This window comes from Ciona intestinalis, unplaced genomic scaffold, assembly GCF_000224145.3.
Source record: "Ciona intestinalis unplaced genomic scaffold, KH HT001159.1, whole genome shotgun sequence".
Taxonomy (NCBI): Eukaryota; Metazoa; Chordata; class Ascidiacea; order Phlebobranchia; family Cionidae; genus Ciona; species Ciona intestinalis.
In genome coordinates, this window is record NW_004191480.1 from 1,547 (window position 1) to 28,985 (window position 27,439).

General features: G+C 35.9%; 2 protein-coding genes and 4 long non-coding RNA genes across 19 annotated transcripts; 3 read left to right on the forward strand and 3 right to left on the reverse strand.

The window, feature by feature from the left end:
- Positions 1–7,000: 7,000 nt before the first annotated feature.
- LOC108950925 (coiled-coil domain-containing protein 8 homolog) lies at positions 7,001–23,736 on the reverse strand. Of its 11 annotated transcripts, XM_026840245.1 has the most exons (8): positions 22,384–22,699; positions 20,966–21,027; positions 20,875–20,893; positions 20,572–20,589; positions 20,333–20,440; positions 20,223–20,253; positions 17,403–17,424; positions 16,093–16,741 (listed from the first exon to the last, which is right to left on the reverse strand). In XM_026840245.1, the coding sequence occupies exons 1-8, from the start codon at positions 22,444–22,446 to the stop codon at positions 16,702–16,704; spliced, it is 363 nt and encodes a 120-aa protein (XP_026696046.1). In that variant the 5' UTR covers positions 22,447–22,699; the 3' UTR covers positions 16,093–16,701. The 11 variants fall into 11 exon arrangements, 5 of the variants coding, with proteins under 5 accessions (XP_026696046.1, XP_026696043.1, XP_026696044.1 ...); XM_026840242.1 differs by having other exon boundaries at positions 20,223–20,440; XM_026840243.1 differs by having other exon boundaries at positions 16,741–16,785; positions 20,223–20,440.
- LOC113475692 lies at positions 7,905–8,253 on the forward strand. The gene is made up of 2 exons (XR_003397449.1): positions 7,905–7,953; positions 8,021–8,253. It is a non-coding gene; the product is annotated as an uncharacterized LOC113475692 (long non-coding RNA).
- On the forward strand, positions 10,935–15,934 carry LOC113475693. Of its 2 annotated transcripts, XR_003397451.1 has the most exons (4): positions 10,935–11,004; positions 12,845–12,919; positions 15,538–15,591; positions 15,698–15,934. It is a non-coding gene; the product is annotated as an uncharacterized LOC113475693 (long non-coding RNA). The 2 variants fall into 2 exon arrangements; XR_003397450.1 differs by lacking the exon at positions 10,935–11,004 and having other exon boundaries at positions 11,013–12,919.
- On the reverse strand, positions 13,351–15,764 carry LOC108950923. Of its 3 annotated transcripts, none has more exons than XM_026840238.1 (10): positions 15,645–15,764; positions 15,443–15,580; positions 15,265–15,371; positions 15,101–15,184; positions 14,856–15,036; positions 14,671–14,760; positions 14,459–14,573; positions 14,280–14,357; positions 14,028–14,194; positions 13,351–13,949 (listed from the first exon to the last, which is right to left on the reverse strand). In XM_026840238.1, the coding sequence occupies exons 2-9, from the start codon at positions 15,450–15,452 to the stop codon at positions 14,158–14,160; spliced, it is 702 nt and encodes a 233-aa protein (XP_026696039.1). In that variant the 5' UTR covers positions 15,453–15,580; positions 15,645–15,764; the 3' UTR covers positions 13,351–13,949; positions 14,028–14,157. The 3 variants fall into 3 exon arrangements, with proteins under 3 accessions (XP_026696039.1, XP_026696040.1, XP_026696041.1); XM_026840239.1 differs by having other exon boundaries at positions 13,352–13,949; positions 14,880–15,036; XM_026840240.1 differs by lacking the exon at positions 14,671–14,760 and having other exon boundaries at positions 13,352–13,949; positions 14,880–15,036.
- LOC113475694 lies at positions 17,441–17,897 on the forward strand. Its single transcript, XR_003397452.1, has 2 exons — positions 17,441–17,533; positions 17,603–17,897. It is a non-coding gene; the product is annotated as an uncharacterized LOC113475694 (long non-coding RNA).
- A 358-nt stretch (positions 23,737–24,094) lies between the features above and the next one.
- Positions 24,095–25,536, reverse strand: LOC108950924. The gene is made up of 4 exons (XR_003397448.1): positions 25,249–25,536; positions 24,947–25,035; positions 24,619–24,889; positions 24,095–24,519 (listed from the first exon to the last, which is right to left on the reverse strand). It is a non-coding gene; the product is annotated as an uncharacterized LOC108950924 (long non-coding RNA).
- Positions 25,537–27,439: the final 1,903 nt, after the last annotated feature.

The window sequence follows — 27,439 nt, forward strand, 5'->3', positions numbered from 1 at the left end:
TTCGAGGACGTTATTAAATTCCGTTTAGCGATCTTAGACACGCGGCCTGGTATCGCGAAATACGTAACTTCATTTCGTTGTTTATCAACGTGCGCGAGACATAATCAATAACTAGGATTGAAATTATTGCTGCAACGTAAGCAGAAAAGAGCGGTAACACGTATTTCCCAAAGTTAGTATAGACCGAAACGGATTGTAAAACAACGAGTCTTGTTATCCATTGTCTCGCGTCTATGACGTCATAGTCGCCACCATTACGGAGCCCACGGCATAGCATTTTATCATTGCTGGGTCCTGTTTTTCGTTTAAATATTGCGATTTTTTAAAAACCAAGCACTTCTGCGCGTAAAAATGGTTTTCTAATAATGTTATATATTATCACAATAATAAACCTCACAAAAATAATCAACTTTTATTGAACACTCAATCGATTAAAGAGTAAAAAAACAGAAAATATCAGGTTTACTAACCAAAAACAAAAAAAAAAACATGTTTAAAATATAAAAATACAAACAAAAATAACATTACCATAAATACAAACGCATAACATTACCATAAACTGGTGTATCTAGCTGCAGTTTTGCATGTAAATTGCCGTGATTTTACTTTTTGGCTCACAAACTTAGCACGTATACCCGGCAACGAAACTTAAGGTATCCGTGTAAAATTTGCCTAATATCGAAGTGACATTGAGGAAAACAATACTAAGTTACTATTTTTGGTCCTCTGCTTGAATTAGTAAGCTACCTTTTTTGCGTTACGGGTCTTTATGAAATCGGAAAACGCGAACACCTTATCTGCTAGTTAAGCAGTTTGGAGCTGCATGTCCACTCAGGTTGGATTATAAATGTAGTAAAGAATGGCTCTGTAGATTCGTAGGTATGATCATATACTATTATGTAAACTAAGCTGATTGATGCTAGTCTTAATCGCCAACGTAAAGTACCCTGTTAAACCACACTGTACGCCGAAAACCAGTCAAAATATTAATTTACTTCACATTAATTCCTAGATTTAATATTATATAACAAGATTTATATTAGAAATTATATTTTAAATGTTAAAACAACCTCTATACGTGTTTTCTAGCTTTGTATCGCTTACAAGAACTAAATAAACACATGCCGACCATGCATTTGTAGGCGATTCACGCTCTGTGGGCTCCGTAATGGCGGACACGAGCGCCGTTTCCTAACTTGGTCTATACTAACTTTGGTATTTCCCACATGCAGTAACTACTAACCCCTCTAGAATTATTAACCAATCAGGAATAAAGGAATCGTAACTTGGAAATCTAGCTTTTTTTCGTTTTCCACCATTTCTCATTCTTTCTCCTTCGCACGTTACAACCCTGATAATTAAAATCTTTCGGTATTACGACATGCGGTAGACAATACATTATGATATAACATGAATACCTCCGTTCTAAACAAATCAGGAATAAAGGAATCGTAACCTGGAAATCTAGCTTTTTTTCGTTTTCCACCATTTCTCATTCTTTCTCCTTCGCACGTTACAACCCTGATAATTAAAATCTTTCGGTATTACGACATGCGGTAGACAATACATTATGATATAACATGAATACCTCCGTTCTAAACAAATCTTGCGCCATCATTTTCGCAACATAGCAGTTTAATGTGCGATAGTAATAGTTATAAACCGGTTTTAAAATGACAACTCATGGAAAGTTTCGGTGTGGAAATATTATGACCTATTAGAAAATAAGGAGAGTGTGAAGGCGAAATGCAATATATATGTGGCATAGAAATTAGCACATGGAATAAACCATTGGCTCCTTTACAACGTCAGCTCTGCGGAAACATTTAGCACGGCGTGATATTAACGTCGCAGGCTCTTCTCAGAAACCAGGTCAAATAGAATCTGTTCCAAAAAAGAGACAAGTCACATTGGAAGAAGTCGTTGCAAAAAAGCAGTGTTTCGATGCCTCTCACCCAACTGCTGCAGCAAATCTACAATGGCCGGTATTATTTAAACTTGCAATCGATATTAGCTTGTCCACCCACTAGCGTATCATCAGAGAGTTTGTTTTAGCTCATCAGGTGTTTTTCCCCTTTACGAAACAAACCGATTCAGTCCTTCAAACGTGGAAATGCTAAAACGTTTCTGCATGTAAACTTACAAAAACTTGATTTTAAATATTATTGCACTGTGTACCTACTGTTCATTTGATAAAGGTTTGATTGTAAATAAAACAATACGTTCAATTGAGAATTGATCGTCTCAACGTGAATTCGTTGACACGCATCCATCATTGCGCATTACGTGGCTGCTGCGACCGAAATTAGTATTGCGGAGCAGCATACACGAAGAGCTTTTAGTAATACACGCTGTGACGCTGACATGTTTGGCGTCCGGATCAAATAAAGTCATTACAATATAAAGTAGAGACAAATATTTGGATTCGATCGAATACCTAAAAATTCGTCGAACAACGCCGAATATTCGGACGATCGGTCAAGTAGCTCAATTAGCAATGACGTACATGAGTTCTGTGATGGTCCAATTCTCTCATTAAAGCCGCCAATAAACCGTTTTGCCGCAATCCAGTCTCTTGGTGGGGGATGATGAATGTAAAGCAGCAATTCAATCAAAATACAAAGAGGTTGGCAAGCTTTTAAAATATCTTATTCTTCTACGGACGCCATCGAATTTAAAAGAACCCGGGCTATTTCCAGGAAACTCATAATCTTCAAAAAACACCCCTGTATGAAATATGGCAAAATCTATGTTTAGAAATTAGACAACCCGGAACGGTTTGTAGTCATCCAAGCCTCTGGTTACATGGCAAAATCTATGTTTAGAAATTAGACAACCCGGAATGGTTTGTGGTCATCCAAGCCTGGTGGTACTAAGTTTTTTGCTAAATCTGGACGAGATATTTTATGGACACACATTAAAAATTTGTACAACCTAGAATCAAAGAGTCTCTGCGTTGGGATGTAGGAAAGGCCCTGCAGCAAGATATACCGAATTCTGATGGAACTGTAGAGTTGATTCTACTGATGGACAAGAGTAAATGTTTAGGTATATTTGCTCTATTCAATCACATATATAACAGGTGGTTTAAAATCATCACTTGCTCTGTAAATAACTCCATCTATTCTGCAAATGATGAACGTCTTGATTGGCTGGATAAGCAATTTATACAATATCTTTTAGATTGGCAAGTAAGTGTTTAAAGAGGGTAGATAGGGTAAAGGATTAACTTTAAATAACAGGTGGTTTAAAATCATCACTTACTCTGTAAATAACTCCATCTATTCTGCAAATGATGAACGTCTTGATTGGCTGGATAAGCAATTTATACAATATCTTTTAGATTGGCAAGTAAGTGTTTAAAGAGGGTAGATAGGGTAAAGGATTAACTTTAAATAAATGTGTTCTAAGACTGAGGTGGATGTGATTTTACCCTGGGGAAGAAAAACGAATCCTTTCACTTGCCAATTTGCAAGGGCTTGTTTTTACATCCATCAACCTATAGCCCCTTAACCAAACGATTGCTGCATGATCGTCCTGCCAATGGTCCAAATACATCTGTATTGGTATATTCACTCAGAATGTGTTGAAAGCTACCTTTGGAAACTTAGTTAGGGATGCTCATAGGATATAACTTGGTGAATATTATCAATGAGAAGATAGATATTTCACAGATTGGGATGGTGTGACTGCGATATCGCAACGCAAAGCGATAAAACAAATTAAAGGTGGGAACACTACTCTCGGCACCAAAAATGTGTGGACATCCGTATGTAATAAACCTTTGACCAGAAAGGTAATATAAATAGTTAGCTGGACTTGATGATCAGTAATCACTGCACTGGATTACTCTAATCAGGTTAAACCAAACTAGCCACAGTGAGCCTGCTAGTGGTACAGGTGACCAAGTTCACTTTCATCTCGCCAAGTTTACTTTTATCAAGAGTTAAAAGGTGTATAAAGATAAACGACAGCTCTCGGCAAATTAACTTTTTTTCATCTAGGAATTAATCATGTTAGAAATAAGTTAATTATATTATTATGCCCTATAAAGGTATATGCAGCATGAGGTTTTGTTGCTCAGTCTTTACTGATAAAATATGTGTGTCCAGAGTACTTTTCAAGTAGGCCAAACTCGATTTAGCGATCGAAAGCGTTTTGTTAATATTTTGTTGGATGCTACGCCGATGTGCGCACTTGTCGACACAGGCGCTGACATTTGCATAATGAAGCAAGAGTCGTTTGAGGTTTGGTCTCTAGACAACCTCAACCCAACTACCCATTACTCCCGGTAATCGATTCGTTGGAGCATATGGGAATAGCCTGAACGTAACTGGCACCGCAATATTACCCACTACAGTGGGCAGTAAAACTTTGGACCTAAATGTTTACATTGTTACAGATATTACGCACAATTTCATGTTCGGTTTGGATTTCTTGCAAGACCAACAGTGCCGATTGTGCTACGATGCTCAAACTTTATAGATCGGCGATTGCTCCATCCCACTGCTATCGAAACCGTTCCTTCCCAATCAAACAGACATTTGCTTGACGGAGGATTTAATTGTTCCCGGTCACACCGAGGTACGTGTATCTTGTATTATTAGTCTGGCATGTACCTAATAAAGATAATGTACCCGGTATGCCGGTTTTTATCGAACGTATTCAGAATTTTACGGAAAAGTTTGATATTTTATCAGCCAACTGCGTAAACTTGCAAGAACAACCGCGCAATTACAAACGGCGTACGTATCGCTTCCGCTACCCCAGATTCTGCCATGGGAAACATAAACCGCGTAATCCCAGGAACGTGTGTGATACTAGGTAACTTCAACTCATCTTCCAACCGCACGTGTTGCAAGCAATTCACCTCCACAACAAAGGCGGAAAGTTTGTTGGTGGAACGTAGGACGGGTACTGAAGAGGCCGACGCCCACTGGAACGCCATCGTTGAAGGTGTCGTCACTCTCGGAGACGCGATCACCCCCAAACAAACAAATCAGGTGTGAAGCATGCTTAAAAACTTTTTCCACTGATCAGGCTGATTTGGGTTCCACTGATCTGGTAGAGCACACGATCGACACCGGAAGTGCCAAGCCTGTCCGACAAGCACATAGAAGGATGGGACACCATGGGAAAAAGCAAGTCGAACAGATCGTGCAAGGAATGTTGAGTCAAAAGTTAAATACGACCCTCTACTTCACTGTGGTCAAGCGCGATCGTACTGGTAAAAAAGAAGTCCGGTGAGACTAGATTTTGTGTGGATTATCGTCACGTTAACGAGTTAACCAAACGCGATAGTTATCCCATCCCTCGGGTGGATGAAAGTTTAGATGAGATGGCCGGTTCGGTATACTTTTCTACACTCAACCAAACGCGATAGTTATCCCATCCCTCGGGTGGGTGAAAGTTTAGATGAGATGGCCGGTTCGGTATACTTTTCTACTCTCCACCTAAGTCCGGTTACTGGCAAATCTATATCAGCAGATTCGCGTGAGAAAACCGCCTTTGCCAGCCACATGGGGTTGTTTGAGTTTAATGTAATGCCTATGGGCCTTTGCAACGCTGCCGGTAGCTTTCAAAGATTAATGAGAATCGTTTTAAGTGGGACCGAATGGCAAGAAGTTCTTCCTTATTTTGACGACATCATTATATATGCCCAACGTTCGAGGAACATTTGCAAAAGCTGGGTGATGTACTACTTCGTATAGTTTCCGCTGGTTTGACACTAAAACTTACAAAATGTTCCATTTTTCAGAGGAAGGTAAATTTTCTGGGACATGTCATGTCCAAGCACGGAATATCTTGCGATCCCGAAAAAGTACCGCTCAGTTACGGAATGTAATAGGAAGCAAAATAATGAGTAGTTAAAACTCGCCTAAAATGCGTCAAATTTGAACAAATAGAAAAATGCACGCTACCAATTCGACCCTTGTATATACGTTACATTCACCAATTTAAGTACTAATTTATTCACCATCCAACTTATGCTATATAGCAATAAATTAAAAGTCGTTACACAATTATGTTCAACTAACCTAATGTAACTTAGTTGGTTAGTTGAACATAATTGTATAGCGACCGCAGCACCCGAGGTCGGGGGGGGAATTAAACATTCCGTGGTTAGTGCTCTTTGAATTTGGTGGTTTGATCAACGCTTATATATACACGCTTTTTGGACACAATCGCACTGACCAATCAGAATGTTCTGCCGTGTCACGGTTCATTGCAGTTACATATAAATATTTACATCAATTGTTTACGTAATAACGAATTATAGAATCAATAAAAATAGTATAGGTACAGTCGGAAAAATGTTTGAACGTATACTAAAATTCGAAAAGAAGGACGTTCGGAACGTTAACCTCAGGATTGTAGTTGCTCTTTTAGGAATCGGGAGCGTTGTTGGTTGGCACCACATCAAGCAGGCCTAATGTTTGAATATGTCTTAACTCAGATTTTGCGAAGAAGACATATTTTTGCTAATCATACATAGATTTCGTTATGGACTCTTTTGTCAATAAATTAGAAGATACGATGGAACAAATTCTGGTTGAAATAAACATTATGGACCAAACTGCTAAAGCAAACTATGACTGCAATATATGCTTAAAAAACTTTAATACAAAAAGAGGATTGCAGACACATCAAGCCAAAAAACATTCCGTAACAACCGCTGCAACTGTTACGGATATGCAATTGCAAAGCTTCTGGAAAACCGCACTGGAGGGAGCAAAATGGCCTCCAAAATACTTCACGTCTGCAACTCAAACAGTTCACCTAAAAATTTCACGCAGTATTTCATGAAAATTCTTCACACAACAGAGCTAAATGTTATTTAATATAACAGTAATGATTGAACTTTTAACTATTATAATAAACCATAAAACTAAAAAATCTGTGCCCGAAACGTATAGAAACCTTGAAAATTTAACAGAATTGGAGCCTTGAAAATTTAACAGAATTGGAGCAGTGGTATGTGTATATATAGGAGGAAGAGTTTTGCGAACTATTTATTACAAAACTATATACCAGGAGTTGCTGAGTCCGAAAGGTCCAAGCTCAGTAACCTTTAAAAATTGCTGGGGTTTAAGTTATGCAGGAAAGAAAATTTTCACGGAAGCAGAAATTAAAGTAAAAGAAGAATTACAACAGAATGAGAAACTAGATTCAGTGTTAATTGCAGAAGAGGTTATAGGAGAAGACAAGCATGGCTGTATTGATCAATGGCTTACTTTAGAAGATTACTGGAGCTTTGATTGAAAAATACGTTCGTACAAGAGGGCATTCTTTTGCCAGGCGTATAACACAACTCTTTCAGTCAAGTTCTAATAAAATTGGAAAAGGCAGAACAGCATTACGTCAGAACTTAAATATTCGCAATTAGGAAATGAAATTATTAAAAAAAAAAATTTTTTTTACCCCCCCCATTTTAGTGTTTTAAAATATTTACATAGGTATATATTAGATCACTCCGTTTAATGCTAATTACTTTATATAATGTCGAAACAATGTTGTATTCCAACTTGACCGAGCAAGCGCCCAGAGGATTCTTTATATAAAGTGCCAGCTAAGAGGTTTGTCAAATCGAAACAGTTTGAATGGGCCCAAAATTTGGAAAAAATTGTGTATGAAATGAGAGCAAATCAGGGTATAAAAGAACTTTTCAAAAGAGACAGTGTGAAAATCTGCGAAAAGCACTTTCTTTCAGACGATTTCCTTATGGGTAAGTCGTTAAATTAAATAAAGGTTTTAGGTTTGTTAACCGCACTTTTAATCGGCCTTCGCTTTAGGTACATGTTCAAAACAACTTAAAGTTGGTGCATTGCCAACAGTAAATCTGCCAAAGACCACACCAGAACCAAAAAATAGAAAGGCACCATATACAAGAAAGCCATTACCAGAGTGTGAAAATCTGCGAAAAGCACTTTCTTTCAGACGATTTTCTTATGGGTAAGTCGTTAAATTAAATAAAGGTTTTTGGTTTGTTAACCGCACTTTTAATCGGCCTTCGCTTTAGGTACATGTTCAAAACAACTTAAAGTTGGTGCATTGCCAACAGTAAATCTGCCAAAGACCACACCAGAACCAAAAAATAGAAAGGCACCATATACAAGAAAGCCATTACCAGAGTATACCTCCTTCTTAAAGTTCAAATTGGATGCCAAAAAATATTGCAATGCTAATGAATTGGATTTTCAAGACAACCCCAACTGGATCTGCATAGAACACAACCTTCTTTGTACGATCAACCTATTTATACAATTAATATAAAATCAAATTTTGAAAAAAATATTTTATATTATGGTTGGACATGCTGCTGCATACAACTTCAATCATATGACTTGACAGCAGAGCATTTCAGAAATTTTAAAACATATATTAAAAGACAAAGAATTTGTAATGGCATACCAAATGATCTTTGCTGTACGAAAAACTCCAGTGCAGAAGTTGTGAATCACAATGTAATCCGATCTTGCCAACCCTTTCAAAATTCCTGTTTAAAAACCATATTGCTTGCAACAAGGTCTGTTTCCCGTTTTATTGCATAGCTGTAAACAAACAACAAATATTTACTATTGAGCATAATATTTTCAAATATCAGATCAGTCAAATATTTGTTATGGAGCAAATGTCCAAAAGCAGTTGTAGTGAATGCACAAGAGTGACCTATCAACTCAATAAATGCAAACTGGCAAAGGAGAGTTAGGAAAAAAAGTACAAAAAGCTGCCTCTTCGTCGAGTGGATCCAAATACAGCAATTACTTCACGTGTTAAAACTACAATTAATCCAAGCTAATTTAAGGTGAGTAACTTATTTGAAGAAATTTTATTTGTTTTATATTAAGATAAATAATTACAGATTTGGGAACCTACAATGTAAAGTAAGGAAAATGTTAACCAGAACGGAACAGTTAGTCACTTTGACAGAAGAGGAAGGTAAAGATTTAAAAGGGTATGGCTGCAGGTTAACTTATAACTGAGGTTTCAAACTATATTTGCTAAACTTACTATTTCATTGTCTCACAGTACAAAAATTCGGCAAGCTAGACACTTTCGGTAAAATCTTTTGGGATGAACAGCAAGTCCTTAATTCTGTAGAGAAAAAGAAAAATCGTTACCACAGTGAGCTTATCAGGTATTAGAGCAAACATTCCTTTGGGCATGCATTACCTAACACACTTAAACCAACAGATTTTGTTTGCTTTTGTATGCAAAAGGTCCACAAGCTTACAGAATGTTACAGGATACAAGCTTGCTTATTTTGCCATCTCTGACAACTTTGCGTCGTTACAGGTTTAGTTTGACTTTCATTTTTGATAGTTTATAAAAATATTTCCAATTTCTTCGCAGAAATGAACAAAAGCTAAAATCTACCAACCTGGCAAAATAACTGATCACCGAAATCAGGTTGTGATCATCATTGATGAAATGAAAATCAAAGGTAGGTTATCGATATACAACAACAGTACATTCAAAAAACGTCATTGTAAAAGTCTTTAGAAAAACTAGTTTTCCAATCCAACACAAACAAATTTCTTGGGTTTGTTGATCTGGGTGATCTATCAGCACCAAAAAGAAATGTCGCAACAAATGCGTTGGGCTTTTACGTAAAAGGTATAAAATGTCATTACATTGTTCAAACTATACATCTTTTATAAACTAACAAACAAAGAAAATATATTTATTCAGGAATAACCATTTGCAACATATAAGCACTCATTGGCCATTTTGCAACAACCAACATTCAGGGCACCCGATCCGTCTGATTTTATTCGCTTGAAGCGGTATATGGTCAGTCAATTTTACTCGCTTGTAGCGGCCATGTTAAATAACACTGAACATATGTTAAATATATCCACGCTTAATGCGTACAAAGTTTTAACATGGAGTTTTGTCACGTGAGGTCGTAGGTCAGCCATGTTGTCCCGAATGGGCATTCCCCTCACGAAAAGTTGAGAAGTAATAAAATTACTTTTAAAGTTATGTTAAACAGATTTGATTTTCTAATAATAATTAATATTTAATAACAACCAATCAAGACCTTAAAAATGCCAAAGATCTTACAATTAAGTTCTTTACTGATTAGTGATTACAAATATATGTAGTAAATGTATATTAGATATAGTACTAACCCATTTTGGTTGTATTCACTGTATTGTTGTAATATCCCTACCTTTTGTCTTAATTGTTATTACTGTAATTGTTTTATTGTAACTGAAGTCTGAAGGGAAACCATGTTAAAATATTGTTAACGTGGTGGCAATAGGCTTTTAATTTGTAAATGAGTCGCACTATTCGATTTCCATTTGGTGCACTTGTATCTGTAAGACTCACGCCAATGTTCGCAGGGCACCTAGTCCTGCCGAAAAATGATGCTCGATGGCGATACTAATACGGCATATGTGTCCTTGGGCAAGACACTTAACGGACATTGCTCCAACCCAGTGGTTACTAATGGGTTGTCCAAATTATAAGCTATATCAATAGCAAAAAATCATACACTAAATTGAAAAGTGTGGTGGACTCTTTCCAGGTGTTGGGGTAATAGGCCAAATCTAGCCTAAATCCCAGGTGCTTGTCAAGGACCCCCCCCCCCACAAAAAAAAACAGATAGAATGGGAACAAGCGTTGAATAGTTAGTTCGCGTGACTGAGGTGTTATTCTTGCACTTTGGCATGATTTTTAGTGCAAGGCATACAAATAAAAATAATGTGACAAACGTTTACACTAATATGAAAGAGTTCAAGCGGATTTTCCTTTTAGTTTAGTGTATTACATAACCAGCTTTGCTTAATAAACATTTATTATTATATTACTTATAAATTATTCACAATTTCAGAAACTGACCCGAAGACAATCGACTGGGTACAACATGTTCTGTGCGACATTAAAAGGAAAAGGTAATACTTAAGCTGATTCAAATCGTTTATATTTTTCAGAAACTGACCCGAAGACAATCGACTGGGTACAACATGTTCTGTGCGACATTAAAAGGAAAAGGTAATACTTAAGCTGATTCAAATCGTTTATATTTCCTAATAAATAACACTCATTACCACTTGAAAATTAAAGGCAGTAATTGACTGGTTGATGCTTATTTATTCTCGCATGGCGGAGCAATGATATTTGTTATAACAGCGGTGTTTCATTTCATTTTCTTTGTTCTCGCTTATGGTATGAATGTGTTATGTGACTGTGCCGTTAATCACTTTTTAAAAAAATGTCTGGGTTACATATCTTGCCTAAAAGCATACGCAAAAGGTTGCTGTACGATTCCCATCCGTAGGATTCAAACCCAAATTTGCAGTGACTGGTGGTGCTTATCTCTTACAGAAAGTAATGAAATCGTCACTGTTAATTTGCGTATAATCACTATTAAATATTGCTGTAGCTTCTGTTTCATAAATTAGTTTAGCATGTTTTATCTTGGAGTTTTTAGGAAGATTGAATAATTATCTCCATGCTTCTACAGTTAGATATAACAGTGCAACCTCTCATAAAGAAATGAATTTATCCGCTCATAAACATTGAGTTTAAAAATAGTTTAGTGGAGAAGTTAAACACAACAATTCGATTTATCAAACAGATAAAATGTAAAAGCAATTGCACTATCATTTTCCGCATTGCAGTCAGGTACAACAAGCTAAAATTCTTCATCCTATGTTGCCTGTAAAGTATTGTATACGCCCAACTTAACACCGACGATCCCATCGCTTTGTGGCAGCAATCAGTACTGCCAACCCCCCAGAAGGTTGGTAAGAAGTCTACACTCCAAATAGGAATCGTATGGTGTAAATCTTACAAATGGGAATCGTATGCTGTAAATCTTACAAATGGGAATCGAATGGTGTGAAACTTACAAATGGGAATCGTATGGTGTAAATCTTACAAATGGGAATCGAATGGTGTGAAACTTACAAATGGGAATCGTATGGTGTAAATCTTACAAATGGGAATTACCCACACTCAACACGCTCAATAGTATGATGCTAGCCCTTCAATTACTCTGCCACATAATAGTTACACATGGTGTCATCAACTACTCATACCTACCAAAATTAAATTTGTTTGCCTGTTATTTGTTTTATCAAATGTAAAAAATAGCTATATGGTAATTATAAATGTGTGGGGAGATTATTTTTAATTAACTGTTAAAAGTTCATATAAAATATTGTCATCTAGTGGGGAATATTCTTTTCCAATTGCATAATTTGTAGTCTATATACTTTAATATGAATAGTTTTACACAAGTATCATAGCCATAGGGTAATATTTATTAATTATTCTGTCTTATATAAGATATAAGAACATATGGAGCACTTTGGAATAATTTGTGCAAGCGAAAAAAACAAATGGAATGAGAAGGCAAAAATTAGTACAGATGGCAGCAAAGAATTGACAGAAAGGCAAAGAAAACTTTAAGAGAAAAACATTTAAAAATAATCATGAATTCAGTAAGTGATGGTTCGGGTTGTTGACAAGTATGTAAGAGTAATTTGGAATTAACAATTATATATAACCAGAATTGTGGTTGTATTCATTTTTATGTTTAGTGCACTGCATTGGAACAGCTGGATGTGAAGATAGGGGGGTTAAGCTACCATCAAGGAAATATGCTTATTTTTGGTTCCTCTGATGGTGTAGCTTTTTTTTCTGATCAAGAAAAACAAATAGACTTTATTTTAGGCACGTCAGAAAATCATGAAAATAGTAAGTCAGATCAAGTGTTCAGCTACCCTTTCTGTTTATATTAAACAGTGTAAAACATGCACAAACTAGATAAAACTAAAACATGCATTTTCTAGTTACAATTTGTGAAACATTCATTCATTTGTTTTAGATTAAAAAAAAAACACAAAACCAGAACTCGGCAAGCTAAGAAAAATGATCCAAGAACTGTTTAATGAGAAATATTGTAAGTATAAATTAATTGGTTTATTAGCATTAATTAAAAGTAGTAACATTAAGCGGTTTAATATGAAACAAATATTTGATTAACTTGTAATAACAGAAAATTGATAATAACTATTACTAAAATTTACATTTTTCTACAGATTGGGTAGTGCTACAATATTTTTCGCACAAGCCACTTCTCATAAATTATCTCCAAGTGCAAATGACTGAATTTCGAATATATTTACCATATATTATCCTTTTATTATATCAGTATCTTATGTTTGAATAACCCCTGAGGTATAAATTATTGAATTAAAAGTAAACCTTTCAAAGTTTGGCAATGAAAACATACAAAACTACAATGTTGGGGGGGACTCCAAATTGAAATATATTTACATTAGCAGTATTCTGCAACTTGTAGTTAACCTACCAAATTTAACCGACTGTGCTAGCCCCATCTTCCCCCACCCTACTATATGTATATTATAATTGAATTACACAGAGGGTATAAATTATAAACAAAAACTTATTCATCATCTGCTGAGTCCGCATCACTAAAACAATTTAACAGTTCCTCAATGTGTGGTCCTTCCTGATTATTATTGTTAACTTCCATGTCCTCAAGAGTGTGTTGATTTGAGTTATCCTCAATATATTGTTTAAAATCCTCGCTTAACTGCTGATGAACCGAATTTACCCGCATTTGCTGAGTCAGAATATAATGCCAAAGTTTTGGATTTTTCTTACACAAACTATTTAAAATGTTAATTTGTTGCATTTAAAATTTTAAAATTCCTGCCATATCCTTTTTCAAAAATTGTCATCAGCTCTTTGGGACATGCAGTGCAATTGAACAAGTGTTCGCTTAACGGTAAACATGCTGTCCTCCACTAAAGCAGTTGGTGACGGGGATAAATCCGGGTTTAAAACAATTTCAACAGTCAATGTAGAAGGCAAGTCATTGCTACACGGCAGCTCGGACAGCTTTTTGATTAGTGCTGGTACTCGTTGGACATTTTGTAGAATGCGCTTAGCAATTGCTTGACACACTAAAAAAGACATAGCTATGGATTAAAGATAGTTATAAACTTTATTCCAGAGACATATATCAATAATTTTCTATTTACTTGGATATTTTCCTATCAAAGTAAGGAGAAAGCGGCGCTCAAGTTTTTGCTTTTCCAACTTTGAAAGCAAAGTTGATCTTTTTTTCCTACGGCCTTTTTAAGATGAACCATTATGTCACCGTGAGTGAGGTCAAGTCCATGGGATCATATGAGGTTGTTTGTCTAATCTGCAAAAACAATAAAGAATAGAAAATAATTAAACATATTACAAACAATTAGTTTTTTAGTAACTATTTTTATACAAATAAACACCGTGCTATTGTTCCGGTTACATCTATGATAGCTTTGGTATCTGGGTGCACATCCTTTTCAAGAGCAATAAGTTTCAATCTATAAATAATGACAGTAATTAAAATGAGCCAAAATAATAGTTACAGGTATACAAAATACACAATTTCTATACAAAAGTTTAAAAATAAAATGTAACCTACCGCTGACTTTCTAGTTGCCAAAGCTTCATGGCATGCTCCTCCTCCTTTGTTAACTTTGGTTCAACAACTAATTTTTTGAAATCATGTAGCATAGCTTCATGAACATTGAATTTTCCTGGGTGAATTAATACAAAGTTTAACAGTAGATTACAACCATAAGGGCATACAAGTTTCACAGTAGAATTCGATTAGGAGGCGATGACTACATATACCTGGATAAGAGGACAGCAGAAGATCATATTCTGCATTAGCCTTTACTTTAGTTGCAACAGCTCTTTGGAACTTTTGCACCATTAAAACACCTATAAAAATTCTGATAAAATTAAGTTCTACATAAACATAAACGTTTTTGGTTACCAAATTTAGACTTAAGCTAAACATAAACGTTTTTGGTTACAAAATTTAGACTTAAGCTTAGCACCGTAGTGAATTAAACCATCAGTTAACAAGTCGGTTCTGTGTTCCGGCAACATTTCTTTGGTAACCTTGTTGAAATTTCTTAAAAATGACCATAATCGCTCTACCGTCTCTCCTTCTGTTAATCCAAACCCTGTTTTTCTTCGTGGGTTATATTTTATCTAAAATAGGTAAATACCAATGTCTACCAAAACTAGTTGTTATCATTGCATTAAATATACATACTTGACAATCCATGTTATGCCCATAACCGTGAAACACAGGTACAGCAAATGCCAGTTTCTGTAAAAGTTCTGTGTTGTTCTTGGCCTATTAAAATTCAATATTACGGCATTAGCAAAAAAAGGAAAATTAAAAAGGATAACAAAATATCTGGTTGTTGTACTTACCCTCAGATGGTCCTCTAAACGACAAGCAATGTCATAAAAAACCTTGACAGTTGCATTTGAGTTGTTTTGAATTAGACGTGTTAACAGCATAACAGGGATATCCCAGTCTGTATTTATATGTAAAGGGATATGTAAAAACACTATCAAATGTTAAATGATTCAAGTTCATGTTAAAAACCTTTCTCCATGCTTTAAATTCATGAACAATTTTGGGAACTCATGTCTGCAACATGCTCCAAATATACCCTTTTCATCCAGTTTTTTTGTTCTTAGATTTTGACCGAACTTTATCTCCAGCTTGAAAATCACTGCAACTCTTAACAGATGGTATGATTGGATTTATTGTTTAATTACCTTCCTATTTCTATTATTCTAGTTACCTGGTCACGTTTAACTTTATCACAGTAACTCTCAATAAACTCCTCCACTTTAGAATCTTGAATGAAGAACATGGATGAATGGTGAGGTGCAATCTTTCTTGTACCAGCCGCTAATCGCCTTACAAGACCAAAATTGCCATCAAGGCAGAATGTATCATCACATGTTGGATCCTATTAATTACATAAAAAGAATAAACAGTTTTTATAAAAAATAATCTTAATAGTTTACCCCATCACAGGCAGGACAGTTTGTCCAATTGTCATTATCTACTGCCCCAACCCCTACATTTTACCCCATCACAGGCAGGACAGTTTGTCCAATTGTCATTATCTACTGCCCCAACCCCTACATTTAAAAAAAATTGACGCTACTGCATATACATACTTATACACAAATAATATAGTTTGCTCTAGTTTGTTTGCTGCCACCACAATATGTTTATTCTGCCTAATTAAAAATGCAGGCTGCAGGCATCCTACAACGAGTGGATAGCAGAGTGATTGACAAAGTCAGAGAACTAATCGATGACCGTGTTTGCTCCATCATGGAAATACAACGTCATTTAAAAGTATTTGTGGTCAAAGAACTGTTCAAGAATGCAACACCTCCACTGCAAAGTAACAGAAGATTTTTCCCGACTAAAAAAGACATCAGCAATCACTATTATAATGCGTATACGAAACGAAAGTTGTCAAAAATTGACCAAGCAAATGTACAATTGCTGGTTGATGAGTGGTCCTGTAAATCGCATAATATTGTTTTCAGACCATATATTGCCAGTGGTTGTACCAAGCCATTACATGAAGAAATTCACAATGATGCCATTACTGCATTCGATTCAAAAACTGCATTCGATTCAAAACAAACATTGTTGTTTATATACCAGACAGCATGGCAAAAAAGACTTTTGCTACGTTATGGCCAAGATATTTGTCTTCTGGATGCAACTTATAAGACATTAAAGTACGCACTGCCATTGTTATTCCTGTGCATAAAGACCAATGTCATTATCAAGTTGTTGCATGTTTTGTGACACAAATGAGCGTCAATCTGACATCACAGAGGCCCTTGAAATGATAAAGATCCGGACGCCTGGCTGGAATCCAAATTTTTTTTTTTTCATGACAGACAAATGTGAAGCTGAAATAAATGCAGTGGAAGATACTTTTCAAGGTATACTAGTGTAGTACTGAATTTTAAAATTTTTAAACCTTATTTACTTACAGTTAAAATAATATCCTATATACCCAGAACTGGGATACTAGTTTATATTTATAAACCATTGTATGAAATTTATGTCTTGGAAAAAGTTGTTTAATACTTTTGACTTAGTTTTCATCCTAGAAAATATCTAATAAACTAAATGTTAATCTATGTTTGTTTTTTGAACTTAATAAGGTTATAATGCTGAAGAAATTTTACACCAGATTGCAAAGTTCTTCTATGTGACTTCCATCGAGAACAGGCGTGGGAAAGATGGGTCAAAAAAACAGATAATGGTGTTGGAGACAGAAAAAAGGCAGTGGAAAAAGTTGTTTAATTTTTTGACTTAGTTTTCATCCTAGAAAATATCTAATAAACTAATGTTAATCAATATTTGTTTTTTGAACTTATAAGGTTATAATGCTGAAGAAATTTTACACCAGATTGCAAAGTTCTTCTATGTGACTTCCATCGAGAACAGGCGTGGGAAAGATGGGTCAAAAAAACAGATAATGGTGTTGGAGACAGAAAAAAGGCAGTTTTATCTGGCTTACGTGCAGTAGCGAAAGCAGAAAGTCAGAATGAGCTTAAAAGTGCAGTAGATTCACTTACAGAGAGTGAATTTTATACAGACAATCCAAAACTACAAATGTACTTTAATAATGCCTGGTGGCCACAAAAAGAGGTTGAATTTTATACAGACAATCCAAAACTACAAATGTACTTTAATAATGCCTGGTGGCCACAAAAAGAGGTCATTTATTTTTCTAGCTGTATTAAAAACATTGCATGTTTGATTAAGTACTATTTTATCTGTGGGCTAATAATCTAATATTTATTATTTCCTTACATTTTAAAAATATTTCAAACACACTCACAGAGATGGGTTTCACTTTACCGATTGGGGAAAATGCGTGTGCCAATTGGTACGAACAACGGGGTTGAGAGACAAAACAAAATGCTCAAGGAATGTCATTTAAAGTTTCAAGTTGACAAATCTTTATCTGGCTTGTTAAAAGTGCTTCATCATGACTTTTTCCTCAGCCATTTGAGAAGTAAGTTATTACATTTATGTGTTAAATGCTAAACATACTTTGTTAAACACAAGGCATGTTCGAAAACACCCTAGCTTCAAATACGTACAGATTCGAAAACACCCTAGCTTCAAATACGTACAGATTGTACGAAGCTAAGACCCCATCATATCTGCACAATCGGCCAAGTGATGTTGTTCGTCATTGCATGAAGAGATTGGGCAGTGCTATGGGGATTTCTCCCATCGATGATATTAAACGAGTTGACACATCTTCATTTACTGTGCGGAGCAGTTGTGGTATACTAATGTATGATGTTTATTTGGGAAATGAGTCTGATTTTCCCAATTGTACTTGCCCAGATTTTAAATATAATTTTCTCCCTTGCAAACACATGTTTGCTATATTCAGTAAGTATAATGATGTTTCATGGGCATCCTTACCAACATGGTATACAGACTCTGTATATATTACCCTTGATAGAGAGGTTATTACGACACTTGGTGTTTCAGAAACCGTCAAGGACCAAACTGATGTTTCAACCAAAACTACAACACCTGAATGCATTCAGTTATCACCGGTTAAACCAATAGAGGTTTCTGATGATACAAATCAACCAATATTGCCATTAGATAAGCCATCCAAACAAACCATTAATCAACTGGTTGAAATGGTTAACAGCATTAAAGATACTTTCTTTATTGCAAGCAAAGGATGCACTACAGTCTGTACAACTAAACTTAAATACGTTTTGTAAACATGAAGAAAACTTAAATACGTTTTGTAAACATGAAGAAGGGATCAGGGTGGTGAAACCTCCTCTTTCCTTAAAGTTGAAAAAAAGAAAGTTTCCGTTGTCTTTTGTGCGTGAGGCATCACCACACAAACACTCCAAACGAATATCAGAAGATAAAAAATTATTATCTGTAACAAAGAAGAGAAAGTTGCTGTCATCGTTTGTGTGAGATGAATTACCACGCAAGCACCCCAAGCCGAACAAATATCAAAACAGACATGGGGCTGTTGCAGACAAATTCTGTAACTGGATTGCAACCCAAACAACCCGAACCTGTTAACTGTAGCAACAGACCTGAAAAAACAAAAACCCAAAAGCCATCAATTTTGACAAAATTCTTCCATGTCACACTGTGACTAAAAAACATCTCACTGACAAAGCATTACGTTGTGGCCCATATTCTGTTACATATCTTCAACTAATGTCATTTGAAATGAACATAAGTTCTCAACAGAAACAGGAAATATGGGAATTTGATAAGCAGTTCCCTGTTGGCTGATTCAGCTGTGGCACAGTGTATGGAGAGTGGTCGCTCAGTTAAGATACTGTGGGCAAACATGACATTAAAAAACTAGAAATTTATTTTCATTCCATATAACCCAAGTAGAATGCATTGGGTATTGCTGGCAATTGACGTAAAAACCCAGCAATTACTTTACTTGAATCCAAGAAAGCATGCACTAAACATGCCAAAGCAACTAGATTGTTTTTGAATAACGTGTTGCAAACAAAATTTGGTTTTAGCATCACATCAGTTGATACAATGTCTACAAGCCGGACATTTCAGAATGACTTCATGAGCTGTGGTGCAGTTATCTGCATGTACGCAAGTTGGCTAGCAGAAGGCAAACCATTGCTACAGCCAGATGTGGGACCAAGAAAATCCCGGGAACATATATTTAGCACAATCACTCATAACACATCTGTTGATGTTAATATATGTGGATCCTGCCGAAACAAAAATGACACAGACTGGGTCCAATGCACTAAGTGCCCTCAGTGGTTCCATGTTAACTGTGTGGGACTCAGCATTAAAGAGGCAAAAGTAAACAAAACATTTGTTTGCAGCATTCCATGGAAATAATTTGCAGCATTCCATGAAATAACTTGTGAACATCTGTACGTTAATTAATATTTGACACCATTGTGTGTAGAATATATTGGTCATATGGTCAATGACTAATGGTATAAATACCCGTAATTACGTTTTCTACGTAAAATTGACCAATGCCGCAACTGTAACGTATACGAAGCAGTAAACACCACTGTGTGTAAATATTGGTCAATGTCTCCAGGACCCGTAATTACGTTTCGCAAAATTGGCCATTGACTAATGGAGTATACCATACTTCGGGTATAATATGGCAATGCTTTGGTTATCAATGTTCTAGCCTAATGCATATGCGAAGGTCCTAAAAAACCTAACTATCACGCAGATTGGCGGCCTCCTGGGTGCGTGGTGGAACAGCCAGAAAATAAAACACATGGGTTGTAACGAAAATTTTTATTTATTTAAAGAGCAGCAGGTAGCAGAGGCCCTGGAGCGGCGGGCAGCAGAGGCTCTGGGGCAGCGGGCAGCAGAGGCTCTGGGGCAGCGGGCAGCAGAGGCTCTGGGGCAGCGGGCAGCAGAGGCCCTGGAGCGGCGGGCAGCGGGTGGCACAGGCCCTGGAGCGGCTGGCAGCAGAGACTCTGGGGCAGCGGTTGGCAGAGGCCCTGGAGCAGAACCTACGCCTGCTGCTCGCTTTGGAGGTCCTTTATTCCACTACAGTACAAAAACGAGATGTAAGTATTTACATGAATAGAGGTACTTGACCATAAAAACAAAAATTGTTATAAAATATACATAAAATTAAGGTTTAACAATTTCTTTCCATGTCTGCAAAAATAACTTACTATTTGTTGGGAATCCATCTGAAAGAAAAATACACAATTAAATTTAGCACAACAATTGCAATTTAGTTAAACACTGTAGATATAAATTATACTTACTTTTTTCCTTCCGGAATAACTCCTTTACTATAAAAGTTTACATGTTTAAACATTATAAGTTATAACGAAAACATCATTATCACTTACCGTTGCAAAAGCTCAAATCGGCTTTTGCCGATATATCTGAAAATTAAATTATATATATATATATAAAACTATTGCCACTAACATACAAACAAAAAAGAATTGTTTAAAACTTATACTTACTTTCTTGTTCTTTTGTGTTCTACAAAAAATAAAAATGATTAACAACAGTCCGCAATTGCAAAGTAACACAATTTGGAAACCAAAGACTTGCGGTTTGGGATTGCTGGTGTTGGAGTTGGGTTTGTTGGGGTTGGGCTGGGGTTGTTTGAATTGCTAAAAAATGCTACGTTACTAAATCTAAAATCAAATCTATTTTCCATCTAAAATGCAGTCAATTTCTATATCAAAAAGTTAGAACGAAATCTTAACATTTAACACGACACAACCTTTCACACAAGAAAATTCTTAACTTTTCCCAATAACAAAATCTTAACATATAGCACGACACACCCTGCCACACGAGAAAATTCTCAACATTTAGAATGACACACCCTGTCACATGTGAAAACTCTTTTAACTTTTCCCAAAAACATTAACATTTAGCACGACACACCCTGACACACGAGAAAATTCTCAACATTTAGAATGACACACCCTGTCACATGTGAAAACTGTTAACTTTTCCCAAAAACATTAACATTTAGCACGACACACCCTGACACACGAGAAAATTCTCAACATTTAGAATGACACACCCTGTGACATGTGAAAACTGTTAACTTTTCCCAAAAACATTAACATTTAGCACGACACACCCTGCCACACGAGAAAATTCTCAACATTTAGAATGACACACCCTGTGACATGTGAAAACTGTTAACTTTTCCCAAAAACATTAACATTTAGCACGACACACCCTGCCACACGAGAAAATTCTCAACATTTGGAATGACACACCCTGTGACACGTGAAAACTGTTAACTTTTCCCAATAACAAAATCTTAACGTTTAGCACTGACACACCCAGGCCACACGAGAAAATTCTTAACTTTTCCCAATAACAAAATCTTAACATTTAGCACGACACACCCTGTCACACGTGAAAACTGTTAACTTTTCCCAATAACAAAATCTTAACGTTTAGCACGACACACCCTGCCACACGAGAAAATTCTTAACTTTTCCCAATAACAATACATTAACATTTAGCACGACACACCCTGTTACACGAGAAAATTCTTAACCAGAAATCATACCACACCTTGTCGCAGACGTTAAGAATTTCGAGTTGAGAATTTTGTCAGAATTAATGATGACTTGCAGATTTGAATATTTAATGTTTCTATGATCCCGGCTCGCCGGTAGGGTTAAAGTGGGAACCATTCGGGACAACATGGCTGACCTACGACCTCACGTGACAAAACTCCATGTTAAAACTTTGTACGCATTAAGCGTGGATATATTTAACATATGTTCAGTGTTATTTAACATGGCCGCTACAAGCGAGTAAAATTGACTGACCATATACCGCTTCAAGCGAACCGATTCAGACGGATCGGGTGTTCAGGAATACCAGTTGGTTGCATTGTGCACCAAATTAATGAGTGCTCTTTATAATATGGGAAACTTATGGACACTTGCCATTATAGGTAAAAAAAAACACAGTAAATGTACACAACTTTTACCTACCTTTAACTGTACATTTCTTCTATATTTTTGTTTAGGGGATGGATGTAATGCAAATAGAAGCATGTTCAGATTGCTGTCAGGAATCCAGTCAAATGAGGCACTTCAGCATTCTGCCCCACACCCTTTGGATTCTACAAAGTAAATAATATATATTTGATTTTTGTTCAATAACCTCAAATAGTTAGCACTGAAGACACTAGTTACTAATTTCAGTTAAAAAATACACATATATAAGTATTATTTTAATAATTGCAGAAAACTTTACTTTATTAGTGATCCAAGTCATCTTATAAAAACAGCCAGGAATAAATTAAGCAGTCGAAAAAATATATGAGGAAGAGTGCAGCACAGAGGCAGAGTCACTGGTTGAATTACCAAAACTAACAATTCGACACATATATCCAAATTCATACGATAAAATATAGGTCAATTTAGCTGCACAGGTACTATGGAATTCTGTTAGTGGAGCACTGAAAAACGCTCAATATTGCAGTACGTGGAACAAGTTTTTTGATATTGCTAATTTAAACCTACACCAAACAAACCCACTCAAAGCACCTTTCACACAAATCAACGACGAAAGGCTTAAATGGTTGGAGCAAGACTTTAATTCTTTTTTTAAAGACTGGCAGTACAAAGTTTCTTTGCGCAAGAAGCAAAATGGTGAAACATTTAGCCTGCAAGAACAAAAGAATATGCTAGTTTCCACCACTACCCTTGAAGGGCTTTATATAACCAGCAAGAAAAATTTTGACTCGGGCCACATGGAGCTCTAAAGGGACGATTAGTGTACCAATCTCCATGATAACCGGGTTTTCCGTTGCTCTGCGTCACTGCATTAGTCTGTGGAGATAAATCACATAACTTGTCAACTTGGGAAACTAAATTCTAGGGAGTAAAAGTTGTTACATTAAATTAAAGTAAATTTTTCGAGATGATTTTGTAATAAGCTTTTAATGTGTGTTTAGCTAAAACATGGACAAACCAACCATAAAAAACAAATGGCTAATTTAATATACGTACTGCCAGAACTGCCACATTTTAGGCATATGCCTGTTTTCGAGATCCTACAGGGTAAAATACTATTATAACGCATATAATTAAAGTTTGAATCGCTAATATGTCGCAATTAATTGACAGGTTAAACAATGACAATTTATCCACGTGTAAATCCCTACTATTACGTTACAAACACTTTGCTTGGTTGAGGAAAACAATCGTAAATATAAGCAGCGATACTTCTGCACACATTTAGGTTGTTAATTTGCGTTTTAAGGGTAAAGTATTTTCATTTTACACGCATCCATGGAGAATGCACCAAGTGTGTTAATGTAAAGCAGGGGTAGTACTCAAACCGCGGCCCGCGGGAGCAAAATAAATGGCCCTCAGAGGACTTTAAAATTACCGATTACATACGTTCACATATGGACGTGTTACTTAAAAAAAGTTACTTAAAAAGTTACTTTAAAAAAAATCTTCTAAAAATGTGTTATAGATTTCTGTAATAATTTACATTGTCTTTGTTACGTCACAAGAATAGTCATGACTGTCACAGCATCGGCCGACCTTCCTTTGTTACTCTGGTATAGGGGTGTTATACCGCGACATGATTCAACAAAAAAAAACCGTGAAATTTTGTCGTTTACTTCGCAAGTACGGAGTTTAATCTATTCTAGAATCATTGTTTATTACCTGCATATGCGTCGAACTTCCTGACCTAACAGTATTCGTTATAACCGCATTTTCGCCAATACGAGTCGCGTCGCAAATATAGCGAGGAAAACCTTGGCTGACGGCCGGTCGCATAATTATGATTTCACATATTGGCCCGCAATTTTATAAGTTTGGGAACCCCTGTTGTAAAGCATAAATAAATACGTTAGATATGTGTGTTATCTAGCATTACCGTTGTGTTGTAACTTGAACCGAGCCAAATGCGAACCCAATCATCTGATCCATATACGATGGTTTGTCGACAGTAGTTATAAACCACATCGTACATTGCTTTATCCACAATTTCCACCAATTGACCGTCATTGTCATTCCAGTACTTCGATGCCGTGTTAAGGTTCCTTTCTCTTTTATCTGCAGCATCCGGGAACCAAAGGATCAGATTCTGATAAACCATTCCGTTACCTGTAAAAAAAGAGTAATGTATATTTTATACAATAAATTGATACTAAGCTAAGTGCGATTGTTATCGTTCGTGATCATGGGATAGTTTTACGTTCGTACCTATTTATACGAGAACCAATCAACAGTTATCCGCATTCTATCCAATCCTGTAGCTTGTTCAACCATCTCGAATTTAACTACAAAGGATCGTCTTTTAATTTCAAGTATGGTCACGTTAAACTTGTCGGGCAAAGATGGGTTGTTCGGTCTTGCTGTTGCGTAAACGTAATCAGGAACTTTCGGCATGCACATTCTGTAGGGAACCTCTGCCATTGTTTATTCCTGGAAGTCAAATTAAGATCAATATTTCCCCTGCCGGTCAGCGGTCGATCTGTTGTTAAATTTGTTTAATAAATATTTTTTTCTAACTTTAACGTAAACAGCTCACGTGAATCAACTACGATCATAACTTCTACCAACACAAACCAAATACTCTTCATAGTGACCAATAGTAATCGAAACAACTCCTACAGTAATCTGCGTTATGTTAAAGTATAGTTAATTGAAACAACTTAGCGATTAAGCGTATTTGCATAACAAACTGATGATGCTAGATACTGGCACATATATATCTCGTTTTTGAACTAATAATTAGACTCGATTTATATGTACCACATTTCGTTTGAGTATACTAAAAAAATAACGTCTAATTAAACTATTTTCAACGTATGGTTTCTTGTTAACACCTACCATGTTTTTGTATCAGTTTCTACAAAATTTCGTTGACGTAAAGTTTGTAACTCGAAATTTCCGATAACTTGTTTACATCATCCTGCTACGTAACACTTAAGGCAAAACGAGAATGTACGGGTTGTTTTATGTAGTTGCTGAAATTTTGTAGCTGGCCAATTAATATTAACCCGCCTTTCATAAAAGAGATCATGACTATGGTAAAATACCAAAATGTTTAAATTAATTTCTGTTTAATATAATATTGCGAAATAAACAACAACGAACAATAAATCACGAAAGATGAACGTTCGGGCAAACGCCTGCTTTTGCTGTCGTGGCTTAAGGGCTGCTTAGAGGCCGTTGTAGAATTTAAATATTTAATAAGTTCGGCCGAACAATTGGAGAAAACGCTTGACTATGGTCACGTGGGGCTGTGTCTACAAGAGAAGTTAATTATATGCAGGGAAATATGACGTAAAACAGGTACAGTCGGGGAGAGGAAGATAGGACATCTTTTTGTTCTATTTTCTCGTACCATTTTGTAGTAAACAAAGAACATTCAAGGAATTATAAAACCGTATTCTCACAACCACCATAGACCGTTGTTAAATTCTAAAACACGAAAATATGTGCTAAAGGTATCCCGTCTTACCCACCCTACTATGTTACAATATTAAACCACAATAAGCAAGACGCACTCAATATATTCGCAATAAATAAAAAACGAGTATGATGAAGTCTCACCCTTTGACAGACGAAACGTTGAGATAATTTAATTAAAGTTTTAATGCCGAAGTAACATTTTTATTATATTAAACTGTACCTGGCAAAAGAGCAAAATAATGAAAGGGTAAATATAAGGGTTACGTAGTAGGATGGTGTAAAACAAGTTATCGGTAATTTCGAGTTACAAACTTTATACGTCAACCAAATTTCGTAGAAACTGATTCTTAACAAGAAACCATACGTTGAAAATAGTTTAAACGTCATTTTTTAGTGTACTCAAACCACAGATATAAAAAAGAGTAGAACGCGCAACTGCCCCAAACCGTGGTACATTATTTTTTCTATTCACGTGACCGCCAAGTCCGTCCCCATTTCGCTTGGTCTACATTGTAAGGGAAAGGCGCACAGTGGTTTTAGCTGTTTGTTTCAAAAACTACACCAACTATTCTAGTTTATTAGGCCAAATTAGTTATTTGGTAGGTTAACGCTTACAGTTTAGCGCCTGTTTAGGAAATTTAATTATTTAATAAATTTAATTATAAACGTTTAAACAAACGGTTTTTTGGAATTATATATATATATATTTGGTAAAGTTAGAAAAAAAAATTATTAAACAAGTTTAACAACAGATCGACCGCTGACCGGCAGGGGGAATAATGATCTTTATTTGACTTCCAAGAATGTTGAAACAATGGCAGAGGTTCCCAGAATGTACCACCTGCCCAAAGATCCTGATTACGTTTACGTAAGAGCACGACCGAGCAACCCATTGTTGCCCGACAAGTTTAAGGTGGCCATACTTGAAATTAAGAGAGAATAAGCATTATAAGTGTGTCGTCCATGACTGCCAGATTTAATATAATAAATATGCGTTGGTTTCGTGCTGGTCGATATAGTACTTAGCACCAAAGCTTTGTTTCACTTCGACTTTCCACGAAAATTGGGCCTTGGTATCCCACACTGCGTGGTCGCAAGCGTGATTTCATAGCCTACTATATTATAATAGGCCATAGTAGTTTTCCACATGATACGATCGTATTCTGATTTTAATGTACAGTAGGGTGGGGGAAGATGGGACACTTTGTCGGTCAAGACTTTTCTTTAATTTTCTTTTTACGGACACCCATTTAATGATATTCAGGAAAATAATGTTACAGAATTATTCGACAGTATTATCACGACTTTATAAAACGCCTGTCAAAGCTGATTACTGTTTTTAAATATTTAAAAAATATGTAAAATAGAAACAGTTTATTTTGTATAGGCAAAAAAATGCAAAATAGTAAGGTGCTAATTTTGAATGCTCGCTAAATCATAATAAAGCCGATGAATTTTTTTAGTTTGCGTGTGTGAACGATTAAACTAGTTTCATAGCTTCATAAAACAACCTTGAATATTTCGTACAGTTTAATTTTGTCTTATCAAACTAGTTTTAGTTTTGTAAAAAAAACTGAGATATATCGGTTTAACGTTATATATATAA